This window comes from Centropristis striata, chromosome 19 (assembly GCF_030273125.1).
Source record: "Centropristis striata isolate RG_2023a ecotype Rhode Island chromosome 19, C.striata_1.0, whole genome shotgun sequence".
Classification (NCBI taxonomy): Eukaryota; Metazoa; Chordata; class Actinopteri; order Perciformes; family Serranidae; genus Centropristis; species Centropristis striata.
In genome coordinates, this window is record NC_081535.1 from 1517270 (window position 1) to 1540161 (window position 22892).

General features: G+C 41.1%; 1 protein-coding gene across 1 annotated transcript in view; it reads left to right on the forward strand.

Moving 5' to 3' along the window:
- Positions 1–22892, forward strand: part of LOC131992528 (syntaxin-binding protein 1-like) — a 62696-nt gene that overhangs the window by 12887 nt on the left and 26917 nt on the right. The window contains 12 exon segments of the mRNA XM_059358137.1: positions 4215–4264; positions 6803–6884; positions 6986–7062; positions 7867–7945; positions 8613–8716; positions 12327–12475; positions 14324–14408; positions 19573–19703; positions 20265–20372; positions 20458–20518; positions 20681–20746; positions 20869–20949. Of these exon segments, the coding sequence (XP_059214120.1) occupies positions 4215–4264; positions 6803–6884; positions 6986–7062; positions 7867–7945; positions 8613–8716; positions 12327–12475; positions 14324–14408; positions 19573–19703; positions 20265–20372; positions 20458–20518; positions 20681–20746; positions 20869–20949 (1073 nt within the window).

Here is a 22892-nt window from a genome sequence, read left to right on the forward strand (position 1 = left end):
AGTCAGAGCAGCGTTTACAGACACACAGGCAGCATTACATGATTTAATGCTCATTACTGTGTGTTTAGTTCTCTGGTTGCCTTTTTATATATATTTGCATTCATTTTCTGCAGATTTGCAGCAGGATGGAGCCTGACAGATATATTCTAAATGATGTTATCGGCCGATATCGGCCTATCAAAGGCATCGGAGTTGATACTGTCCGATATGTGCTGTTATGATTTTTTTAATGCACATTTTTTGCCAATCGATCGGCACTGATTTCCTTAATTTTTTAATGTCATTTTTATTAATTTTAGCTACAGTTAGCTCTGTAGCAGTACAGTGTGTATGTGCTAACAGGCTAACAGTTAGCTCTGTAGCAGTACAGTGTGTATGTGCTAACAGGCTAACAGTTAGCTCTGTAGCAGTACAGAGTGTAAGTGCTAACAGGCTAACAGTTAGCTCTGTAGCAGTACAGAGTGCATGTGCTAACAGGCTAACAGTTAGCTCTGTAGCAGCACAGTGTGTATGTGCTAACAGGCTAACAGTTAACTCTGTAGCAGTACAGGGTGTATGTGCTAACAGGCTAACCGTTAGCTCTGTAGCAGTACAGTGTGTAAGTGCTAACAGGCTAACAGTTAGCTCTGTAGCAGTACAGAGTGTAAGTGCTAACAGGCTAACAGTTAGCTCTGTAGCAGTACAGAGTGCATGTGCTAACAGGCCAACAGTTAGCTCTGTAGCAGTACAGTGTGTATGTGCTAACATGCTAACAGTTAGCTCTGTAGCAGTACAGTGTGCATGTGCTAACAGGCTAACAGTTAGCTCTGTAGCAGAACAGAGTGCATGTGCTAACAGGCTAACAGTTAGCTCTGTGATTTCCTTTATTCCTTTATTTGTTAAAGAAAAACACTGCTGTGTTTCTGTTTTTCAATATAATAAGGTTCAAACATTGAAGGTTCAGCTGTGAGTTATAAAAAAATCGGTATCGGCCAAAGTTATTATTCAGTTATTATTGTGCAAAATAAAAAAAACTCCAAACTTGATTATGTTTTGTGCCTTTAGACGGTCTTGGTTTAACGACGTGTGTCCTGTTAGACTGGATGTGAGAGATTATGAGGCGTCTGAGGAGTGTGTGTGTGTGTGTGTGTGTGTGTGTGTGTGTGTGTTGACTCAGCTGTTGCTGTGTGTTGTTTCAGCTCCGTCCTCCTGTCTGACTGCTGTGTTCCTCTATTGTTGTTGAGTTTCTATCAGCAGGTCAGAGAGGAAAAAAAAACAGTGTTTCTCCTCCTGACGGTCTGATGTTCAGTCTGAAGTCCAGAATATTAGAAATGAGACATGGAGGTGAAGTGTGTGTGTGTGTGTGTGTGTGTGTGTGTGTGTGTGTTGATGCAGAGGGAGTGTCCTATCCCAATAACTTGTTTACTTACTTCCTCCATGTGGATTAACAGACTTGCACAGTATTTTGTTGACAGTGGGCGTGGCCTTTATTTCTAAATGGCCAAACTAATGAACCATTTTGTTGTAGACTCTTCTGGGAGACATCATTTTTCCCTCTAAAATCAGTCTCATAACTCCTATATATGTCATTTTGACTTACTGGATCAACGTTTTCTAATCTAATAATTTTTTCAACACAAAAAAAACACAAATAAAAAACATACAAAAAACAAATTTCATTTATTTTTTTATTTTTTTTACAAAAAACACACATAAAAAACACACACAAAAATTACAAAAAACACAAAAAAATTAAAAATTCACAAATAAAAAATACAAAAAACACATTTTTTAACATAAAAGCACACATAAAAAACACACAAAAAAATTACAAAAAACCCATAAAAACACACAATACACAAACACATAAAAACCATAAAAAACCCACAAAAAAATAAAAAAAACGCAGATAAAAACACTCAAAAATAGCCCCAAATCACACAAAAAAACAGTAAACACAAGAGATTGCATAAAAATGTTGAAACACACAATCTGCAAAATCTCTGAAAAATCTCTTTAAAACAGTAAATCTTGTTCCACTTGGTGGTGATTTGAACCTTTGCTGAAAAAGAGTTTTAGCTCTAAATGTGACATAGAAACTTTAGAGTTGAGCTGCAGCAGGAAACATGCTGCTGAAGGTTTCTACCTTGTTAAACCTTTTATCTGAAACATTTTGCAGCAGAGAATGAGAGGAAACACATGAGCTGCTGAGAGGAAAAGGGAAAACAGAGACGGTTTCCTCTGTTTCTAGACCAGTCTCATCCTGTCCTGCTGCAGGAAAACAAGAGGACTTTTTAGGAATAAAACGTATTTTACAGCTGTTTATCTTTGAGCATTTAGCTCAACAGATTGGTCAAACAGTTCCAAAGTCAAAGTTACTTTGTCCTTCATTAAAATAAAAGCCAGTGTTTTGGGTTTTTTGTCTCTGCTGTTGTGCTGACGCAGCAGATTTCAGAACAGGACGGAGAAACAGACGGAGACGGGAAACTCTCCGTCATTTAGTGAGAATAATAAAGGAACTATTCTAAGATCAGCTGTCCCTCAGGAGGTCAGAGACAGTTCCTCTCACTCAGGAGCTCTTTCTCTACTCTCTCATTCAAAGTTCACTCATTCACAGTGTGTTTGCTGCTTTTAAAGACCCTCTCTGTTGATTTTGACAAGATAAATTTGAACTATATTAACATATCAGGGGCACAGATGGATTTATGAACTGTGGCGACGAAGATGTCAGCAAATGATCTCAACTCAATGAGTTATTTTTCCTCTCCATGCCTTAACCTAAATATGTTTTATTTAAACATTTTATATGAACTGTAGTGTAAACAACAACCAACATATTTACATAAATTAAAAGAAGTTTGTACATGAACATGTACATTTGGCATGCTCCCCCGTATAAATTTTTGCCCTAAAAGTATAAATTTGGTGCCTCTTTCACATTCTAATGCCACTATTCCATCTGAATCATTGCATATTTTTATTAATTATTGTAAAGGAGAATAAGGGTTCTTCTATGTTTTATTTAAGGCTCTTATTTTGACAGTTTTCTTGTAAATTCTGTGGTGGATTCTGCTAACACATCCACATGCTCTTATTTTGAAAGCTACATGTTTGCTTTTATTTTGAAGGCGAGTCTAACAGGTTTTTACCGCAACGTTGGAACTTGAAAGTCTGAACTTGGAGCTCGGAACAACGTCGAAAATTCAGACATTCGTGTAGACCTTGAACACATTAGCTGCCGGACACTCTGTGTGCTGCAATGTAAATAATCTAACTAACGGAACATTAATCCTGTTTTACTGACGATGTTTGTCACTGAAACATAGTCCCTAGTGCCTGGTGTTTCAGATATTTTTTTATCTAAATGTGCACTTTATGGAGCTTTGATTTAAAAAAAAAAAAAAGGACTTTTCGTCCATATCGCCCAGCCCTAATATCTATTAAATCTTTCATCCCATCTATCTGTCCTTCCAACCAGATGATCCTTCCTTTCTCTTTTAAAAGAGCAGTTCACCATCATGTGGAAGTGTTTTATTTGGTTGTTTTAAAGTAGAAAACAGACAGAAACAGAAACAGAGTGACACATCACATCCCTGCTGTAATCTGATGTGTAATCTGTGATAATCCAGCAGGATCAGAGTGACTCCAGGTTTTAGCCAGAGCCGAGGGGTTTATAGTGTTTCATATCCACAGCCATCCAGCAGGATGTCCAACAGTAATTCACCCTAAATGGATTTATGCTAGCAGATGTTTAGTCCAGTGATCAGGCCAATATCAGTAGATCCCATGAAGAGATCACAGTGGATTATCTGAGATCACTGAGAAACAAAGAACAATCACATGATTTATACTCACACAGGCTCTGTGTTACTGCTGGAGATCTGTTAGAAACATCAAACTCACCAAGTATTTTCTTCTAATATCTATCAATAATATCTTAATTATCTTGTTTTGAGTATAATTTACCTACTGACCATAGCTTCATGTGCTTATTTTAACAACATGTGTCTTTTTGTAACTAAAATGAGTGAATAACCTCTTCACAGGTTGTTTCTGTAGTTTTTATTAGTTGTTGAGGTGAATTAGAGTCAGACAGTTAATAACAGCAGAACTTTGACTCTATACTACTACTACTATAGAGTACATGCTACAGCAGTATGTTATACTTGTAGTATTTAATGTTTAAAGCATTAAAATCACTTTGATGATCTGATGATGTTTGTTTTCTTTTACAGAGATTATGAATGATGTCATCAAGAAGGTGAAGAAGAAGGGAGAATGGAAGGTAAGAAGTCTACAAGACATGAAATATAATAGTAATATAACTTAATAATAAAAATAGAATAAATAATAGAACTTTACCGTAATAAATACGGTGCAACGTTTTTAAAATATTACGGTAAAATGATATTAACACTGTTGATTTCATGTTTAAGATTGACATTTTATTCCATTTTTTACCGTATAAATAAAAAGTTTTTCCATCAAAAGAAACGCTGTTCTTCCATATAATTGACAAGAAAATACTTTATAAATGCTGCATAAATGAAAGATTTTACCATTAAATATTACAGTATATTTCTGTTAGAGATATGGTGTTTAGTACATTTAACAGTGAGTAAAAAGGATTTTTACAAAAGATAAATGCAAAAATTACAGTGATGCTTGTATTTATATTACATTAAATACATATTACAGAGTATTTTACAGTGGAGTAATTTATTTAAACAAATAAAATAAAACTGTAAAAATCCTGTTTTGTCTGATATAAACATTTACAGTGTTTCATTGTTACTGAAACTGAATTAACTCATTTATCATTTTAAGTCTTTTACGTCTCATGGTTTAACAGTTTTTCACCCTAAAATCTACAGACATTTTTTACAGTGTAGAAGGTTAAAATAATCTTCAAGCAGCCTGCATAGCATGCACATACATGCATTTGGGGGCACATGTTATGAACAGTTATTAATTCCAGGGCACAGATTCATAATTTGTAATGTGTATTGCTCAAGGCTCAAGTTGAAATACATTATTTTTTCTGATGAAACTAGATGTTGTACCTGATTTCTGCCTTTTCTGAGTTTGTTTGATCAGGGAAGTGATTTTTATTTGTGCCTTCACAGTGTGATTTATAACAATATCCAGCCAGACAGAGATCTAATAGTGTGATTTATAACAATATAAAGATGTAAAGTGTTCTTCTCATTACTCTGAGTGAGTTTGATACGAGCGCTGCAGCCAAATCATCTATTAGTCTGATAATATTTTGAATCAGTCCTGAATAATGATTTGAGAGCTGTGCAGCTTTTCTGCTGAGCACAACAGGATATTTAATAAATCATAAAGTTTAGTTTAAAAAAACACACAACACCAAATAAAAGCTGCATAGAAATAAAGAAAAAAACGCGTTTTCCCTCAAAGTTGAAAAAGAAAAATTTTATCAGATCTGGACCAGATGGACTGAGTATATAAAACCAGTCAGATCTGATTTCATATGAATATACTTGAGCTTTGTGCTTTTTTAAAATTCATTTTTATTTTGATGTGATGTGTTGATTGTCTCAAATGGTGCGCTCCCCGCTGCTGTTTTTTATTTCTTTCCTTTTTATGTTCCCAACTGAAAATTAATGTTCTGTAAAAGAAACCATAGAAGGGCAGTTTGGACAAATCACTCAAACGTCCTGCATCCTTCCTTTCCTCCTTTCCTCCTTTCCTTTGTCCTCCAATGACTACGGCTCTCATTGATGTATGTGATGGAAATGTGCCTTTCCAAATAAAAAGAGAATAATAAAAAAAGAAATAAAGACAAAGCAAACTGAAAGACATCAAATGCAAATGCATAAATAATTTATACATGATGAGGCGGATGTGTTAGACGAGTCAGAAAGCCACTCAGTCGAGTTTCAAAATTTCACAAAATGTATCTTTAACTGTGAAAAATAATTGATACTGCATAGTATCGCAATATTTTGCGTGGTAATATTATATCGATTCATGAACGCCAAGTATTGATATTTAGCGTTCCGGCAGTATTTTAGCAGTTTTTTTTCTGCAGGCCGTAGCGGGCTGACTTTTATAAATATTCTTCTAAACTAGAAGATCTAATAAATCTATAAGCAACATGTGTGTCAGGATATTATTTCGGGAATTTGTCGAAATAGGTTAGGCATTTTATTTTTGTTTCATTCAAATAAAAATCAGATCAGTGCAGCTTAAAGGTTTTGAAAGTTTGATAAAACGCTGCAGTTGTTGTTGTCCAACATGTTTATTATCAGTCTGACTGGATACTTTGTGGTCAGTCTGTGACTTTGACTCTCATTGTGGAGAATAAAAAGACTGAATGAAAATGTTTGTAGTCATGATAGTAAAACTGTCAAAATGCATCAGAAATAGGGCGTAAAATTAAAAATTGTATATCACTGTAACAGACACTTAATAGCCACAAATCAAGGAATGGTACAAAACTTATACTATATATATTTTTTTTTAATCACGGAAAATTAACAGAGAAATATAATGTCACAAAGACACAATTACCCTAAAAAAACAGGATTATTCACTTTTCAAGATTCAACATTCAAGATTTTCTCTGATTGGACAAAACAATTCTTGATTGAATTTAATTTTGTGGACACAAAATGCAATTAAACAGTTAAATTGATGTATATTGTATCAATAATAACCATTACACAAAATGATTAAAATCTCAATCAGGATAAAATCGTATCGTGGGCCGATACACTGATTCACTCCTCTACTATATATATATAAGTGTGTTATTGTGTGTGTTGTGTATCTAACTGTGTTACTGTGTGTCCAGGCTCTGATCGTGGACCAGCTCTCCATGAGGATGTTGTCGTCCTGCTGCAAGATGACAGACATCATGACGGAGGGAATCACCAGTAAGAGACAACAACAACAACAACAACAACAACATCCTCTGGTTCAGTTTTTATTAATCTTCCTCTTATTAAATAACATGTGTGTGTTTGTGTCCCTTCAGTCGTGGAGGACATCATGAAGAGACGAGAGCCTCTCCCCAGCCTGGAGGCCATCTACCTGATCACACCTACAGAGAAGGTAAGCCCCGCCCACCTGCCTGTCTGTCACTCACAGCCTGTTTATATTAGTGTGTATATTCAGAGGTGTGTGTGGCTGCAGAGAGAACAAACACACACACACACACACACACACACACACTCCTTTGTTTCTGTTGTCGCTCCAACATACATGGTCGCCCATAAAGTTGGAATAAAATATTTTTTTAGCTTTTTCCATGAAATCATTGTGACAATGTGATTAATTATTGGCATATTGGTTTTATAAGGCAGTTGTTGACCTTTTTACTTTTGCAAAAAAAAAAAAAAAAAAAAAAAAAATATATATATATATATATATACATATATATATATATATATATATATATATATATATATATATATATATATACAGGACAAATTTCCAATTTTTAGGAAAAAATGTTTTTAATTTTTTCGGACAATTTTTTTTCTATTTTTCTGAGTAATTTTTTTTCTGTTTTTCTGAGAAATTTTTTTTTCTGAGTAATTTTTTTCCTGTTTTTCTGATTTTTTTTTCTGTTTTTCCGAGTAATTCTTTTTCTGTGTCATTTTTTTCCTGTTTTTCTGATTTTTTTTTCTGTTTTTCCGAGTAATTTTTTTTCTGTGTCATTTTTTCTCCTTTTCGGACAATTTTTTAAATGTTTTTCTAAGTAATTATATATATATATATATATATATAGTTATGCATATTGAAATGAAAATGTCCCCCGACCCAGATCGTATCTGTGATCAGAACAGAGCGGTGAACTTTCCTCACTAACTGATAAACACTGTAACGTTCCTGATGCTTGTCCTCTCCCCTCAGTCTGTTCACACCCTCATCGCAGACTTCAAAGATCCTCATTCAGCCAAATACAAGGCAGCTCATGTTTTCTTCACTGACTGTGAGTCGACACACTTCACTTCCTCCTTCGTTACTGACTATAAAACACTGCTTTGTTCTACAACATCTCTGTTTTCACAGATCTTCAATCACTTGTGTTCTTTGCTTTCGGCTTTGGCTCTTTGCTCAATTTGTAATTATTAATTACTTCAGTAAGTTTTGAATGCAGGACTTTTACTGCAGTGGAGTCATTTCACAGTGTGTATTAGTACTTTTACTGCAGTAAAGGAGCTGAATATTTCTTCCACCACTGGTGTCAAGTGGTTCTCATCATAAATCTATAAAACAACAATATTGTTTTTTGGTGAGGCACCTATTAAAATGTTGAAAGTTCAAAGTGTGTCCCTTTATGATATTATGAATTCATGAAGTCTATTTTCATGCTCAATTATGTCTCATAAGTTGTTGCAGCAATTTTTTCCTTGATTTGTTGCACTGATGAAGTTGAACCCTTATTTTTACTACTTGAAAATTGATAAAAAATGGTCAAAACTCTTTCAAAATACAACATTAAGAGGAAGTCAGACCCTGAGGAACACCATATGAAACTCCAGGCTGGTTTAGAATCAAACACTTTTGACATTTTGGAGATTTCTGTAACATTTAACAGTATATTAAAAAGTTAGTATAAAATTGTCTGGTGGTTCTGACTGTGTTTCCTCCTGCAGCCTGTCCTGATCCTCTGTTCAACGAGCTGGTGAAGAGTCGCGCTTCCAAATCCACAAAGACTCTGACGGAGATCAACATCGCCTTCTTACCCTACGAGTCTCAGGTCAGTTCAGCCCAGTGTTTCATGCTGCTGCTGCAAACAAACGTCTTTAGAAATGTGACAGAAAGAGCCAGTATGATGCATCTTTCTGTCTGTGTGATCCGAATCCCCACTGGGCTGGTTTCTCTTTCTCTTTCTTTATTCAGCGTTCTGTTCTCCTCTCAGCATTCAACGCTGCTTTACTTTCATTCTTTGTTGGTGACTGAGTGAAATCTAGAGAGAGAGAGAGATCAGGGGATAGAAATCTAGTTTTTTGAACAGTGAAAGATCGATTAACCCAGGGGTCTCAAACTCAAATTACCTGGGGGCCACTGGAGGCAGTATCACAATGACCAAAAAAAGACACAGAATAACAAAAAAACCCAAAATGACCAAAAAAGACAGAATTACCAAAAAAGTCACAAAATGATTTAAAAAAGACACGAAATGACCCCAAAAAGACACAAAATTACCACAAAAAAAAAAAGAAATTACTTAAAAAAGAAACACAATTTTTGTAATTTTGTGTCTTTTTTAAAATAATTTTGTGTCTTTTTTAGTAATTTTGTGTCTTTTTTGGGTCATTTTGTGTCTTTTTTAAATAATTTTGTGTCTTTTTTAGTAATTTAGTGTCTTCTTTTGGTCATTGTGATACTGCCTGGAGCGGCCTCCAGGTAATTTGAGTGTGAGACCCCTTCTTTAGACCATGTTGAGCATCAAAGGGTTAAGAGAGATGAGAGAGATGAGAGAGATGGTGCAGAGGACAGAGCCAGGAATAGAAACATGGAGGTTATTGTTTGTTAGAGTCACGGAGAGATAAAAAAAGATGGAGAGAGGAGAAAGAAACACAAACAGACTCTCAGGTGTCTTTGCTGCTGACTCATCAGTCTCTTTACAGCCGGACACTTACATACAATCACATTTGTCGCATCGTCGTCCTTCCTCCCTCCCTGCTGCTCCTCCTCCGACAATATATGTCCAAATTCCTCCTCCATCATGTTTCTCCTCCTCCTCCTCCCTCCCTCCATCATGTTTCTCCTCCTCCTCCTATCCTCCATCATGTTTCTCCCTCCCCCTCTCTGTCTGCTTTCTGTTTTTTATGTCCTCCATTGCTGCCTTTGCACGTGACTCGTGCTCCAGCTCTCTATCAAGCTTTTTTAAAAATCTTTTCTTCATATATAAATACAGTCATGGAAAAAAATGATTAGACCACCCTTCACTGTAAAAAATATTTGTAGAAATTACAGTAAAACACAGTCAAATTGCATCAGAAAAACGGCGTAAAATAAACCATTATAGACACTTTTAATTACCGTAAATCAAGGAATAGTACTAAACTTTTGAAACACTTTTGAAAACACACTGTATTTTTGTTTTAGTGTAAAAATATAAAAATGTTAATGTAAAATTAATGGAGAAATACCATATTGTCACATGGCCACAATTACCCTAAAAATAAAGGATTTTTCAGTCTAAATTACAGTTTTTGCTGATATTTACATATATATTTACAGTAGAAACCTCACTATAATTTTTACAGTGAAGTTCTGGCAACCAGAGCTGCCGGTATTTTACCTTAAATTAAACTGATTTTTTTGACAGTGTAGACATAAAATAAAAAATTGAAAATCATCATACTAGATGCTTTAAATTACCGTAAATCATGGAATAGTACGAAACTTTTAAACTGTGGAAAACACACAGTTTCTTTCATGTAAAATTAAAGGAGAAATACCATATTTTCACTCGGACACAATTACCCTATTTAGTATAGTCCCTATAAAGGGACTATTTTTGATTATATTTACATTTAAATTTACAGTAGAAAATCCACTCATTATTATTTTAGTACTCATAGTATTTTTTCCTTTGAAATTCTGGCAACCAAAGCTGCTGGTATTTTACCGTAAATTTAATAGATTTTTTTCATATATATTGTTGTTTTCTTCAATTTCTTGTTCATATCTAGCCATTTTCCATAATTTTCTTGATAATAACCAAAATCATTATCAATAAAACCATGTTAAATGTCTGGATATCAGCTCCTCTTATGAGATATTTATGTTGTTATCATCATATTTGTCCAAACAAATATACCTTTGTTGTACCAGGCATTAAAATGAACAAGAAATTGTAGAAAAAGGCTGGTCTAATCATTTTTTCCATGACTGTCTTTATTATTTCCCTTCATCCGATCATGTCTTTTTCCTAATTTTGCCCTCTTTCTGTCCTCCACCTCCTCTCTCTCTCTCTATCGGCCCACAATGCTTTGCTCCTCTCCTGTCGACTCTCATTAATTCACACTCGATGGTTTTCTGGTTTTCTGCTGCAGGCAAAGTGCTGCCTCATAAGCCCCGCCCACAGGGTGATGCTGGCAGCCCATTGGTCAGGGTCAGGGTCCACACAGCAGGCAGCGGCCAATGGGAGCCGAGCTAACATACGGACAGGAGAGTGGTCATGTGATGTAGACAGATGGGATGGGAGGAGGAGGAGGTATACAGAAAGGCAATGAAATGAAACAGGAAAGGTGAGATGGAGGAGATAAAAAGGAGAGAAAAGGTTTATAAAGGAGACTCGAGGAAACAGAGAAGGAAGTTAAAGGAGAGAAGAAGAGAAGAGAGGAAAGAGAGAAGGAGAGAAAGAGGATATGAAGTGGAAGAATCAGAGCAGAAAGATGTGAGAGGAGACAGAGAGGACATAAAAGGAGATAACAGAGGAGGAGAATATGTAAATGAACTATGTTTGATATGATCACATCTATTATATTATTATTTCAGTTCAAAGTGGGTAAACTGTGAGGGAGGAAAGAGAAATCATCAGATGTTTTGATGCGTGATAATCAGCTGTGTGTCTGCTGCATCGACTGAGAGAAGCCGCTGCTAATTCATGTTAGCATTAACTGGAGCATTAACTGGGATGTTAGCTTTGGCTAGCAAAAAAACAAAAACAAAATGTATCTTTCTTACCTCAGAAAACTGAGCAGCGACTCCTTGGAGTGTCTGTTAGTCCAACCAAACACTGAACAAGACATTTAATGAACAAAACGTTCAAATATACTGTCATTAAGTGAAAATACAGTGAAAGGGTCAAAGTTATGAGACCAAACCGCTAAACGTCCTCTTGCCTTGTTAGTGACCTGTCAATCAAAGGTAGCCCCGCCCCAAATCATACAATTCTTTATCTTCTATTTTCTTCTAAATGGGGCCATTATTATAACTATTGACATCAGATTGTCTTGACTAGTGACTGAGACCATAGTGTTGTCCGAAAAAAACATTTCTGAGCTAATAAATCAAGTGACAAGTTTTCAAATTTTGCACTGAAATGAATGGACAGATTTTTTTGCAGCCAAACTTAGCGCCCCCTGCTGGAATTTTCGGTGGATTGCAGGCTTAAGGCACTTCCTGGTTGACCTCCAAGCTCAGACACGCAGATTGCCGCCTGGTTTAGTGTGATTCAAACAACTTTAACTGTTAGCTAATGTTAGCTCGCGGCTAACGAACGGCATATGCAACAACAGTGTGTTATTTGGACCTCTGACCAAGCAAAACCAACTGAGGCAGTACGACTCCTGCCCTGGTTGTAACAATGTTCATGTGTGTGTGTGTGTGTGTGTGTGTGTGTCTGTGTGCAGGTGTACTCCCTGGACAACCCCGATGCCTTCCACAGTTTCTACAGCCCCCATAAGACCCAGCTGAAGAACCCGGTGATGGAGCGGCTGGCGGAGCAGCTGGCGACGCTCTGCGCCACCCTGAAGGAGTATCCGGCTGTCAGATACCGAGGGTGAGCAGCAGGGGGCGCCGCTCACAGGCCAGCTGGGTGGAGGGGGGGAGGTGTTCAAACAATAGAGAAGCCCCTGACTGAAGGGTGCAATTCAGGGCGGAGCTCAACATATGGGTCAACCATTGAGGTGGGTGAGGTTCTTACTCTTCTAAGGGCGTTTTCACACCTGAAAGTCCGTACCAAGGTCCGTGTTCTGTTCCATTGTCTACATTTGGTCCTGGTGGTTTTGGTTTCACGCTGCAAAAGGAATAACGACTTTACAAGACAGTTCTACTGGACACGTCATCTCCCTGTGGACTTCCTGGTTCATTTAGTTTTGGTTACGCTGCGTTGTTAGGCCGGCCGCCCTCTGACCTCAGAGTTACTTCCTGAACGTGTTTACACTAAATGAATCCAGCAGACACCTTTTACCTGTGGTGATACTTTTACTGGTCTTTAGCTACCAGCAGCAGCAGCTTAATGAGCAACACGTGAGAGAGCTTGGTGTTCACTAGATGAGCCTCCTCATCATGAGAACCTGTATCACCGTGGACAGGAGAGGAGGAGAAAACTGCTCCAATCCTGACAGTTATGGCAAAATCTTTTTTCCTGTACTTTAATTCGAGAACAGAAGAATAATAAAACTTCCTGTCATTGATACGAAGGTCCGAACTATTAAGAAAAGTTTTTTTCACACTGCAAAAGGTTCGGACCTTGGTTCTTTTGGTCCGGACCGAGACCACCTCTATTGGTCGACCAAACTTTGGTTCTTTGGTGCGGACCGTGGTCCACGGCACCTTTCACACCTGGAATTTAGGTTCGGATCAAACTGGAAAGTCCTAAAGTCCGAACCAAACCAGATAGGTGTGAAAGCGCCCTAAGAAGAGTAAAAAGTCTCCAATAACACCAGAAAAAGTCTCTGGATTTGTCTACAGTCACTTTTTTGTAAAATAGTCTCTAAGGGGGTCTGAAAAGATGCTAAATATAGCAACAAAGTTACTAAGTTGCCAACACTGCTTCACCAGCTTTTACAAATGTTGCGTGTTGTCGTGGCGCCCAGTACTACGTCACATCCTGATTAGTGTTCTATCCAATCAGCAACCAGGCTGTTTTCAGGGGAGAAACACGGCCCCGCCCCCTGGTGGTTGGTGGACTACTGGTGTAGAAAGTGTTGATGAGATCTGCAGGAGAGACGCATTTTAAAAAGGAAATATCACAGACGATCAGGTTCATTTAATCGTGACGGCCAAAATCATGATCACGATTAAAATGTGATTAATTGTGCAGCCCTAGTTTGACTCCACCCAGCTTAACGTCCTTTGAACTCCGCCCCGAATTGCACTCTGAAGTCAGGGGTTCTTGCATTTTAGAAATCTAAAGGGTTCTTCCTCCACCCATCAGGACTCCATCAGTTCCTCTATAATCCTGTTGACAAACAGACAAATTCAAACTAAAAAACATAAGCATTTTGGTGGAAGTATTAAACTTACCATCACTGTCTGGACATGTGGAGTAAACCTGCTGGGTCAGCTTGTATCTCAGTGCAGATCTCTTTAGTTTGTGATGATCTTTTTGTTGGTTTTCAGTCCAGTCAAGAAAGAAATCAACTATTTGTGTAGTTAATGTATAATATATTTAACATCCAGTTATCTTAAATCTTTGCAAATCATTTTTTAAATATGTTTTTCATTGTCTTTTCTTTTTGTTTTGTCTTGTCTGTGTTCTTGGATCTTTGTCTCTGTCCTCCTTTATTCTCCTCCTGACTCCTGTCCTCCTGTCTCCCTCCATATGATTTATATCTCTACCTGTCCTCCTGTCTCCCTCCATGTGATTTATACCTGTCTGTCCGTCTACCTGTCCTTCTGTCAGCGAGTACAAGGACAACGCCACCCTGGCCCAGCTGGTTCAGGACAAACTGGACGCCTACAAGGCTGATGACCCCACTATGGGAGAGGTGAGCTCACCACTATTCACTTTTTTGTCCCCCAATATTTCATCTGAATGATTCATTTTGTTTCATATTCTTAGAAGTAAAAGTTGAACTTGAAAAAGTCTAAAGAAATTTTGAGTGTGCTTGACTCTAGCTGGTGACTCTCAGCCATACATTATTGGCACTGCCGTCAGTTTGTATGTAAAACTCGTCAGTTTGTGTCTAAAACTCTTTTGGCTTTGGTAGCTAAGCAACCAGGGCCAGGTGGCATCCACCAATCAGAGCAGAGCAATCAACTGAAATCTACTGCTCCTGTGAAGCCACTGACTGAGAGCAAAAAACATCAAAAACTTCTCCTCCAACAGAAAGTATTTTAGTCCAAACCGTAGCTCCTATCATGTATCAGACTTCACTTTGAGCATCCTCAGTTCTTCCTGAACGTCTACATATGTGTTTTGTGAAGAAAAAATGAAGAAATTGTCCTTTTAGAGCGATCAAAAGAAACTGGTAGCTCTGGTTTCCTCCAGAAATGTTCCCTCCATTTTCCCATGGAGGTCTATGAGGCTGTGGGTGGTGTTGGTGGATCATCTGTGGTCCTACGCCCAAACTAGAACTCTGACAGCTTTACCACACCAATGTGAGGGAGAAGACACAATTTACTATGTTTATATGTATAAATTATTTCTGTAGAGTGGTATGTGCAGCCTCGGGCGCAGTTTCAAAATTTACTTTTTGACAAATTTTTCTGCACTTTAGCGATGAAATTATAAAAGAAAAGACAATTAGACTATCAAAAAGAGATACACAATTATCAAAAAAGACAAAAAAAATGAACAAAAGAGACGAAGATGACCAAATAAGACACAAAATTACCAAAAAAAGGCATACAATGACACAAAGACTCTGCAGCCCTGAGCCTGTAAGCCTGTTTACTATCCATGACTGCATGGCCGACGAGTGAACGCTGGCGCAACTAGCTGCCGCTGCTCGCCGGTAACTTTTCAACTTTTAACGTTCCAGGCTATTTTATGTTGCTATGATCTAATCGGACAGTGAAATTGCGATCATTCTGGAATACTTTTAAAAACTGCTGGCACTATCGTTTACGTGAGCTGTCACTTTTCGCTCACCTGTCTTGTCCCGGTGTGATCCTCACCTGGCGTTTTCTGGCCGTCAGCGCTGCCTGAGTCCTCGTCCACAATGTGGGCCGGTAGGACATTCATCCTGTTTGTCTGTGTCTGGCTCTTTGTACTGCCCGTCCACCTGCCAGTGGCGGGTCTAATCCAGTACTCGGCCACTGACCTGCTCCGGCTGCGCCATCACCTGCCTGGACCAACGCCAGAGACTCTTCACCTCCACCCGGACATCATCTTCCAGCCCCGCCAGAGATACATCCACCGAGGGTCCCGTCGGAACTTTCACCACAACACCTCAACAGCAATAAAATCCATCTGGTCCAGTTCCCGACGCCGGACTCATCGCCCTCCACACTCCACCAGCCGGGCTGTCGACCACAGCGTGTTAGCCCGCCTAGCCCGGTCGGCTAACACCACCACCAGCCGCGACAGCTCTCCACTCAACTTCGCTCTACTCAACATCCGCTCACTGACAGGCAAGGGACATCTCATCCAAGACATCATCACAGACCGTAAGCTAGACTTTCTCTGTTTAACCGAGACGTGGCAACAGCCCCAGGACTACTCCCAACTCAACGAATCCACTCCTCGTGGGTTTGTTTACACCTGTCAACCCCGCGGCTCTGGTCGGGGAGGAGGTCTCGCGATATTTTACCGCGAGACCTGGAAAGTCTCGCCGGAATCTGTGCCCGTCTCCACCACGTTTGAGTCGTCTGTCTGTAAACTGTCTGGTCCCACTCCAACCATCATTGCTACTGTCTACCGCCCCCCAAAACCCAATAGTAACTTTTTAACTGACTTTGCTGCTTTCCTCACCCATCTATCCTCTCACTCACCAAACATTATACTGCTGGGGGATTTCAATATCCACATGGACAATACCAATCTGCCACTTACCAAAGACTTCACATCCTGCCTAGAGAGTTTTGGATTACAGCAACACACCACCATTCCCACACACTCCAAAGGACATATTCTGGATCTAATCTGCTGCTCTGGTGTCACCCCTCTGGACATAACCGCTGATGATCTCCCCATAACTGACCACTTTCTCCTCTCATTTACAGTGAAACTCACTCTCTCAATCTCTAAAACACCACGCCTCATCTCTTACCGGAATATAAAGAATATTAACCCCGCCACTCTCACTTCAATTATTCACTCCTCCGGCCTCCTTGACATCCATAATCTATCCACCCCTGATGATCTGGTTTATCACTACAACAATGGACTCCATAATATTCTTGACTCTCTTGCTCCGTTAAAAAACAGGTCTGTTTCCTTCACCGTCTCCGCCCCCTGGTTCACCCCCGATCTTCGCCTCATGAAATCCAAAGGTCGGCAACTTGAACGACTCCACAAGAAAACTGGTCTCACCATACACAAAGACATGTACAATAACCACACATTACGCTATAAGGACTCCATTGCCAGCACAAAAACCCACTACTACTCCAGTTTAATCACCGCCAATGAAGGAAACTCAAAGTCACTGTTCTCCCTACTTAACAATATCACCAAACCCCAGGACTCTCTCCCCCCTCACTTATACACAACCTCCTCCTGCAATGCCATTATGTCCTTTTTCACTGAAAAAATAAAAAACATCCACCAGAACCTCGGATCACTGCCTCACCTCAGCACCTCAGCTGACCTTCCCCCACCCACCCACCCACTCTGCTCCTTCCAGCTCCCCACTCTCTCAGAAATCTCAGAACTCATCCGGACATCCAAGCCATCCACCTGTCAACTGGACCCCCTGCCCACACAATTTGTCAAAGCCTGCCTCCCTTCTCTGGTCCCCCTCATTTCTGCTATCATCCACTCCTCTCTCACCACTGGAACCGTCCCTACACCCTTCAAAACTGCTGCCATTACCCCAACCCTGAAAAAACCTGGCGCTGACCCATCCAACTTCAACAACCTCCGCCCTATCTCCAATCTACCCTTCATCTCCAAAATCCTAGAAAAAACTGTTGCCTCCCAGCTCCACTCTCACCTATCCCACAATAATCTGTATGAACAGTTCCAGTCTGGTTTCCGTCCACTCCATAGCACCGAAACAGCACTCATCAAAATCACCAATGACCTCCTTATGGCATCTGATTCCGGACTCCTCACCATCCTCATCCTCCTCGACCTGAGTGCAGCCTTTGATACCATCTGTCACACCACCCTCCTCAGCAGGCTCTCTTCCATTGGCATCACCCACACCTCCCTGGACTGGTTCACATCATACTTCTCTGGCCGCACTCACTTCATTCAACTCAAGTCGCACAAATCCATCCCCTCCTCCGTCACCTCAGGTGTGCCCCAGGGCTCTGTCCTGGGGCCCCTCCTCTTCATCATCTACCTCCTTCCCCTCGGCAATATCTTCCGAAAATTTAACATTCACTTCCATTGCTACGCCGATGACACCCAGCTCTACCTCACCACCAAACCCTCGTCCTCTCTCCCGCCCACCTCCCTCACCGATTGCATCTCTGAAATAAGAACCTGGTTCACCTCAAACTTCCTTAAACTAAACAGTAATAAAACAGAGGTTCTTCTCATTGGCACAAAATCCACTCTATCCAAAACCGACAGCTTTTCCCTCAACATCGACAACTCCTCTGTTTCACCATCCCCCCAGGTTAAGAGTCTGGGTGTCATCCTGGACAGTACACTATCCTTTCAATCCCATATCAACAACATTACCCGGTCTGCCTACTTCCATCTACGAAACATCAATCGCCTCCGCCCCTCCCTTACCCCCCACACTGCTGCCATCCTCGTCCACAGCCTCGTCACTTCCCGTCTGGATTATTGCAACTCTCTCCTCTTTGGCCTCCCTCAAAAATCACTCCATAAACTTCAACTGGTCCAGAATTCAGCTGCCCGCATCATTACAAGAACCGCCTCTATCCACCACATCACCCCTGTCCTCCAACAGCTCCACTGGCTCCCGGTTCAGTTCCGCATTCAATACAAAGTCCTCCTGGTAACTTTCAAGGCTATCCACAACCTCGCCCCCCCATATCTGTCTGACCTCCTCCATGTTCCCACTCCCTCCCGTTCCCTCAGATCCTCTTCCTCAATACACCTGTCTGTCCCCTCCGCCCGTCTCACCACCATGGGGAGCAGAGCATTCAGCCGCTCTGCTCCCCGCCTCTGGAACTCACTACCACCCCAACTCAGGAACATTGACTCACTCCCCCATTTCAAATCACAACTCAAAACACATCTGTTTAAAACTGCTTATTCCCTCTGATCACAATTACCCTGTCCAATCTATCTTTTGTATTGTATTGTTATTAATTCTGTATATTTTATTGTATTTTATTGCTGAATCTTTTCTATCTTTTTGTACGGTGTCCTTGAGTGCCAAGAAAGGCGCCTCCAAATAAAATGTATTATTATTATTATTATTATTAAAGAAACACTTAAAATTACCAAAAAGACACAAAAGACATTTTGGATTTTTTAGTAAATAACATCCAGGGTTGCATCATCCAATTATTTCAGAAACAAAAAGGGAGAACAGTTTTCAGGTTTACATGAAACTAACAAAGGACCTAAAATGATCAAAAGAGACACAAAATGACCAAAAAGAGACAAAAATTACATAAAATTACCCCCCAAAATTATCATAAAATTATCAAAAAAGACACAAAATGACAAAATTTATTTTTTGACACATTTTTCTCTCCCTCTTCACTCTAGCGATGATGTCATCCACTCTAGACTCTCCATAGGGTTACATTGGGGGGATTTTTTGGCATGTTTTTGCTGAATAATTTGAAAACCGTTTGTCGAAACCCTTAGAAAAGTCACAGCACACTGGTCATGGGTGAGCCGGTCGATTTGATACCTTTTTAGTGTATATGAGACCAAAGCTCTGGGAGGAATAGTCGACCGGAAAAACACAGAAGAAACAGAAGAATAAAATCTAGGATTAAGCCCGGTGGAGAGAATATAGTGGACTTTTTTCAAGCACACTCAATAAAAAATGACAAAGTGATCTCATGTAACTCAACTTTATTAATCCTGTCCCTGTGTTTGTGTCCCATCAGGGTCCTGATAAGGCTCGTTCTCAGCTGATCATCCTGGACCGGGCGTTCGATCCCGTCTCTCCCGTCCTGCATGAGCTCACCTTCCAGGCCATGGGCTACGACCTGCTGCCCATCGAGAACGACGTCTACAAGTACGACTAACACAATCCACCAAAAAAAAGAAACTTTTTTATTATCTTATAGGTGAAATATTAGAGGAATTGCTCGCTCCCTTACTTAGACGAAAACAAAAACCTAAAAGTTAAAATATGGAACAAAAAAGTAGCTCATGTAAAAGAAGCTAAAACCAGAAGGGTTTTTTCGATAGTTTTACACTTAAAAAACTCTAAAAAAAATAAAAATAAAAAAATAATAAAAAAAATAAAAATCAAATCAAATCCTGCATTATTCTTTCCGTTGTCTGTTGTTATCAGTCAAATAAAAAAGTGTTTATACACAAATATAATTAGGGAAATGATCTGATAAGTGTTCAATATGCTTATTTCTAGATTTAATAATCTTAATTTAATAAATCTTGTCAAGGTAAATTATCTGTCCATGCAGCAAGATCATTTCCCTCAGATTTACTGTTTGATCTGGTTTTAGACACATTTTTTACAGTATAATCATTCATATGAACTTGGATCGGAAACCTAAATGAGTGTGTTCCAGTGGTCAGAATGTGTGAATCTTGTGTTTGTTGTGTTGTTCAGGTATGAGACCAGCGGTATCGGAGACTCCCGTGAGAAGGAGGTGCTGCTGCATGAAGACGATGACCTGTGGGTCAGCCTGAGACACAAACACATAGCCGAGGTGTCCCAGTGAGTACTCATCTTTATATTCTTTACATGTTTCTCTTCTATAACTGACTGGTGTAATATAACAACCTGTCTGTGCTGTGTGAAGGGAAGTGACCCGCCAGCTGAAGGACTTCTCCGCCAGCAAGAGGATGAACACTGGAGAGAAGGTAGAGACCTGATATATTATATTCAGTCTGAACATTTGACTGGTCAACTGTTTGTTCTACAGTATTTTTTCCACCACTGTTTTTCTGTGATTAGACTAAAGTCTAAGACATAAATATGCTCTCTGTCTAATGTATAATATCCTTCTGCTTGTGTTCCATCAGACCACCATGAGGGATCTGTCCCAGATGCTGAAGAAGATGCCTCAGTACCAGAAGGAGCTCAGCAAGGTGTGTGTGTGTGTGTGTGTGTGTGTGTGTTTACAGGAGCATGGCTGTGAGTTCTCCTGTGTGTGTGTGTGTGTGTGTGTGTGTGTTTAAAAGCTGACCTGGTGTGTGTTGGTGTGTTTCAGTACTCCACCCACCTGCAGCTGGCTGAAGACTGCATGAAACACTACCAGGGGACAGTGGACAAGCTCTGCCGCGTGGAACAGGTGAGGACACACCAAGGAAAGGAGACAGGAGGGACGTAGGGGACGGCCAAGGAAAGGAGACAGGAGGGACGGAGGGGACGACCAAGGAAAGGAGACAGGAGGGACGTAGGGGACGACCAAGGCTAGGAGACAGGAGGGACCTAGGGGACGACCAAGGAAAGGAGGCAGGAGGGACCTAGGGGACGACCAAGGAAAGGAGACAGGAGGGACCTAGGGGACGACCAAGGAAAGGAGGCAGGAGGGACGTAGGGGACGACCAAGGAAAGGAGACAGGAGGGACCTAGGGGACGACCAAGGAAAGGAGACAGGAGGGACGTAGGGGACGACCAAGGAAAGGAGACAGGAGGGACCTAGGGGACGACCAAGGAAAGGAGACAGGAGGGACGTAGGGGACGACCAAGGAAAGGAGACAGGAGGGACCTAGGGGACGACCAAGGAAAGGAGACAGGAGGGACCAAGGGGACGACCAAGGAAAGGAGACAGGAGGGACGGAGGGGTCGACCAAGGAAAGGAGACAGGAGGGACGTAGGGGACGACCAAGGAAAGGAGACAGGAGGGACGTAGGGGACGACCAAGGAAAGGAGACAGGAGGGACGTAGGGGACGACCAAGGAAAGGAGACAGGAGGGACGGAGGGGACGACCAAGGAAAGGAGACAGGAGGGACCTAGGGGACGACCAAGGAAAGGAGACAGGAGGGACGGAGGGGACGACCAAGGAAAGGAGACAGGAGGGACCTAGGGGACGACCAAGGAAAGGAAACAGGAGGGACGGAGGGGACGACCAAAGAAAGGAGACAGGAGGGACGTAGGGGACGACCAAGGAAAGGAGACAGGAGGGACCTAGGGGACGACCAAGGCTAGGAGACAGGAGGGACCTAGGGGACGACCAAGGAAAGGAGACAGGAGGGACGTAGGGAACAACCAAGGAAAGGGGACAGGAGGGACGGAGGGGACGACCAAGGAAAGGAGACAGGAGGGACCTAGGGGACGACCAAGGAAAGGAGACAGGAGGGACGGAGGGGACGACCAAGGAAAGGAGACAGGAGGGACGTAGGGGACGACCAAGGAAAGGAGACAGGAGGGACGTAGGGGACGACCAAGGAAAGGAGACAGGAGGGACGGAGGGGACGACCAAGGAAAGGAGACAGGAGGGACCTAGGGGACGACCAAGGAAAGGAGACAGGAGGGACGGAGGGGACGACCAAGGAAAGGAGACAGGAGGGACCTAGGGGACGACCAAGGAAAGGAAACAGGAGGGACGGAGGGGACGACCAAAGAAAGGAGACAGGAGGGACGTAGGGGACGACCAAGGAAAGGAGACAGGAGGGACCTAGGGGACGACCAAGGAAAGGAAACAGGAGGGACGTAGGGGACCACCAAGGAAAGGAGACAGGAGGGACCTAGGGGACGACCAAGGAAAGGAGACAGGAGGGACCAAGGGGACGACCAAGGAAAGGAGACAGGAGAGGAAAGGGGACATGAGAGGAAAGGAGACATGAGAGTAAAGGAGACAGGAGAGGAAAGGAGACATGAGAGTAAAGGAGACAGGAGAGGAAAGGAGACATGAGAGGAAAGGAGACAGGAGAGGAAAGGAGACAGGAGAGGAAAGGAGACAGGAGAGGAAAGGAGAAATGAGAGTAAAGGAGACAGGAGAGGAAAGGAGACATGAGAGGAAAGGAGACAGGAGAGGAAAGGAGACAGGAGAGGAAAGGAGACATGAGAGGAAAGGAGACAGGAGAGTAAAGGAGACAGGAGAGGAAAGGAGACAGGAGAGGAAAGGAGACATGAGAGGAAAGGAGACAGGAGAGGAAAGGAGACATGAGAGGAAAGGAGACAGGAGAGTAAAGGAGACAGGAGAGGAAAGGAGACAGGAGAGGAAAGGAGACAGGAGAGGAAAGGAGACATGAGAGGAAAGGAGACAGGAGAGGAAAGACTCTGTAGAG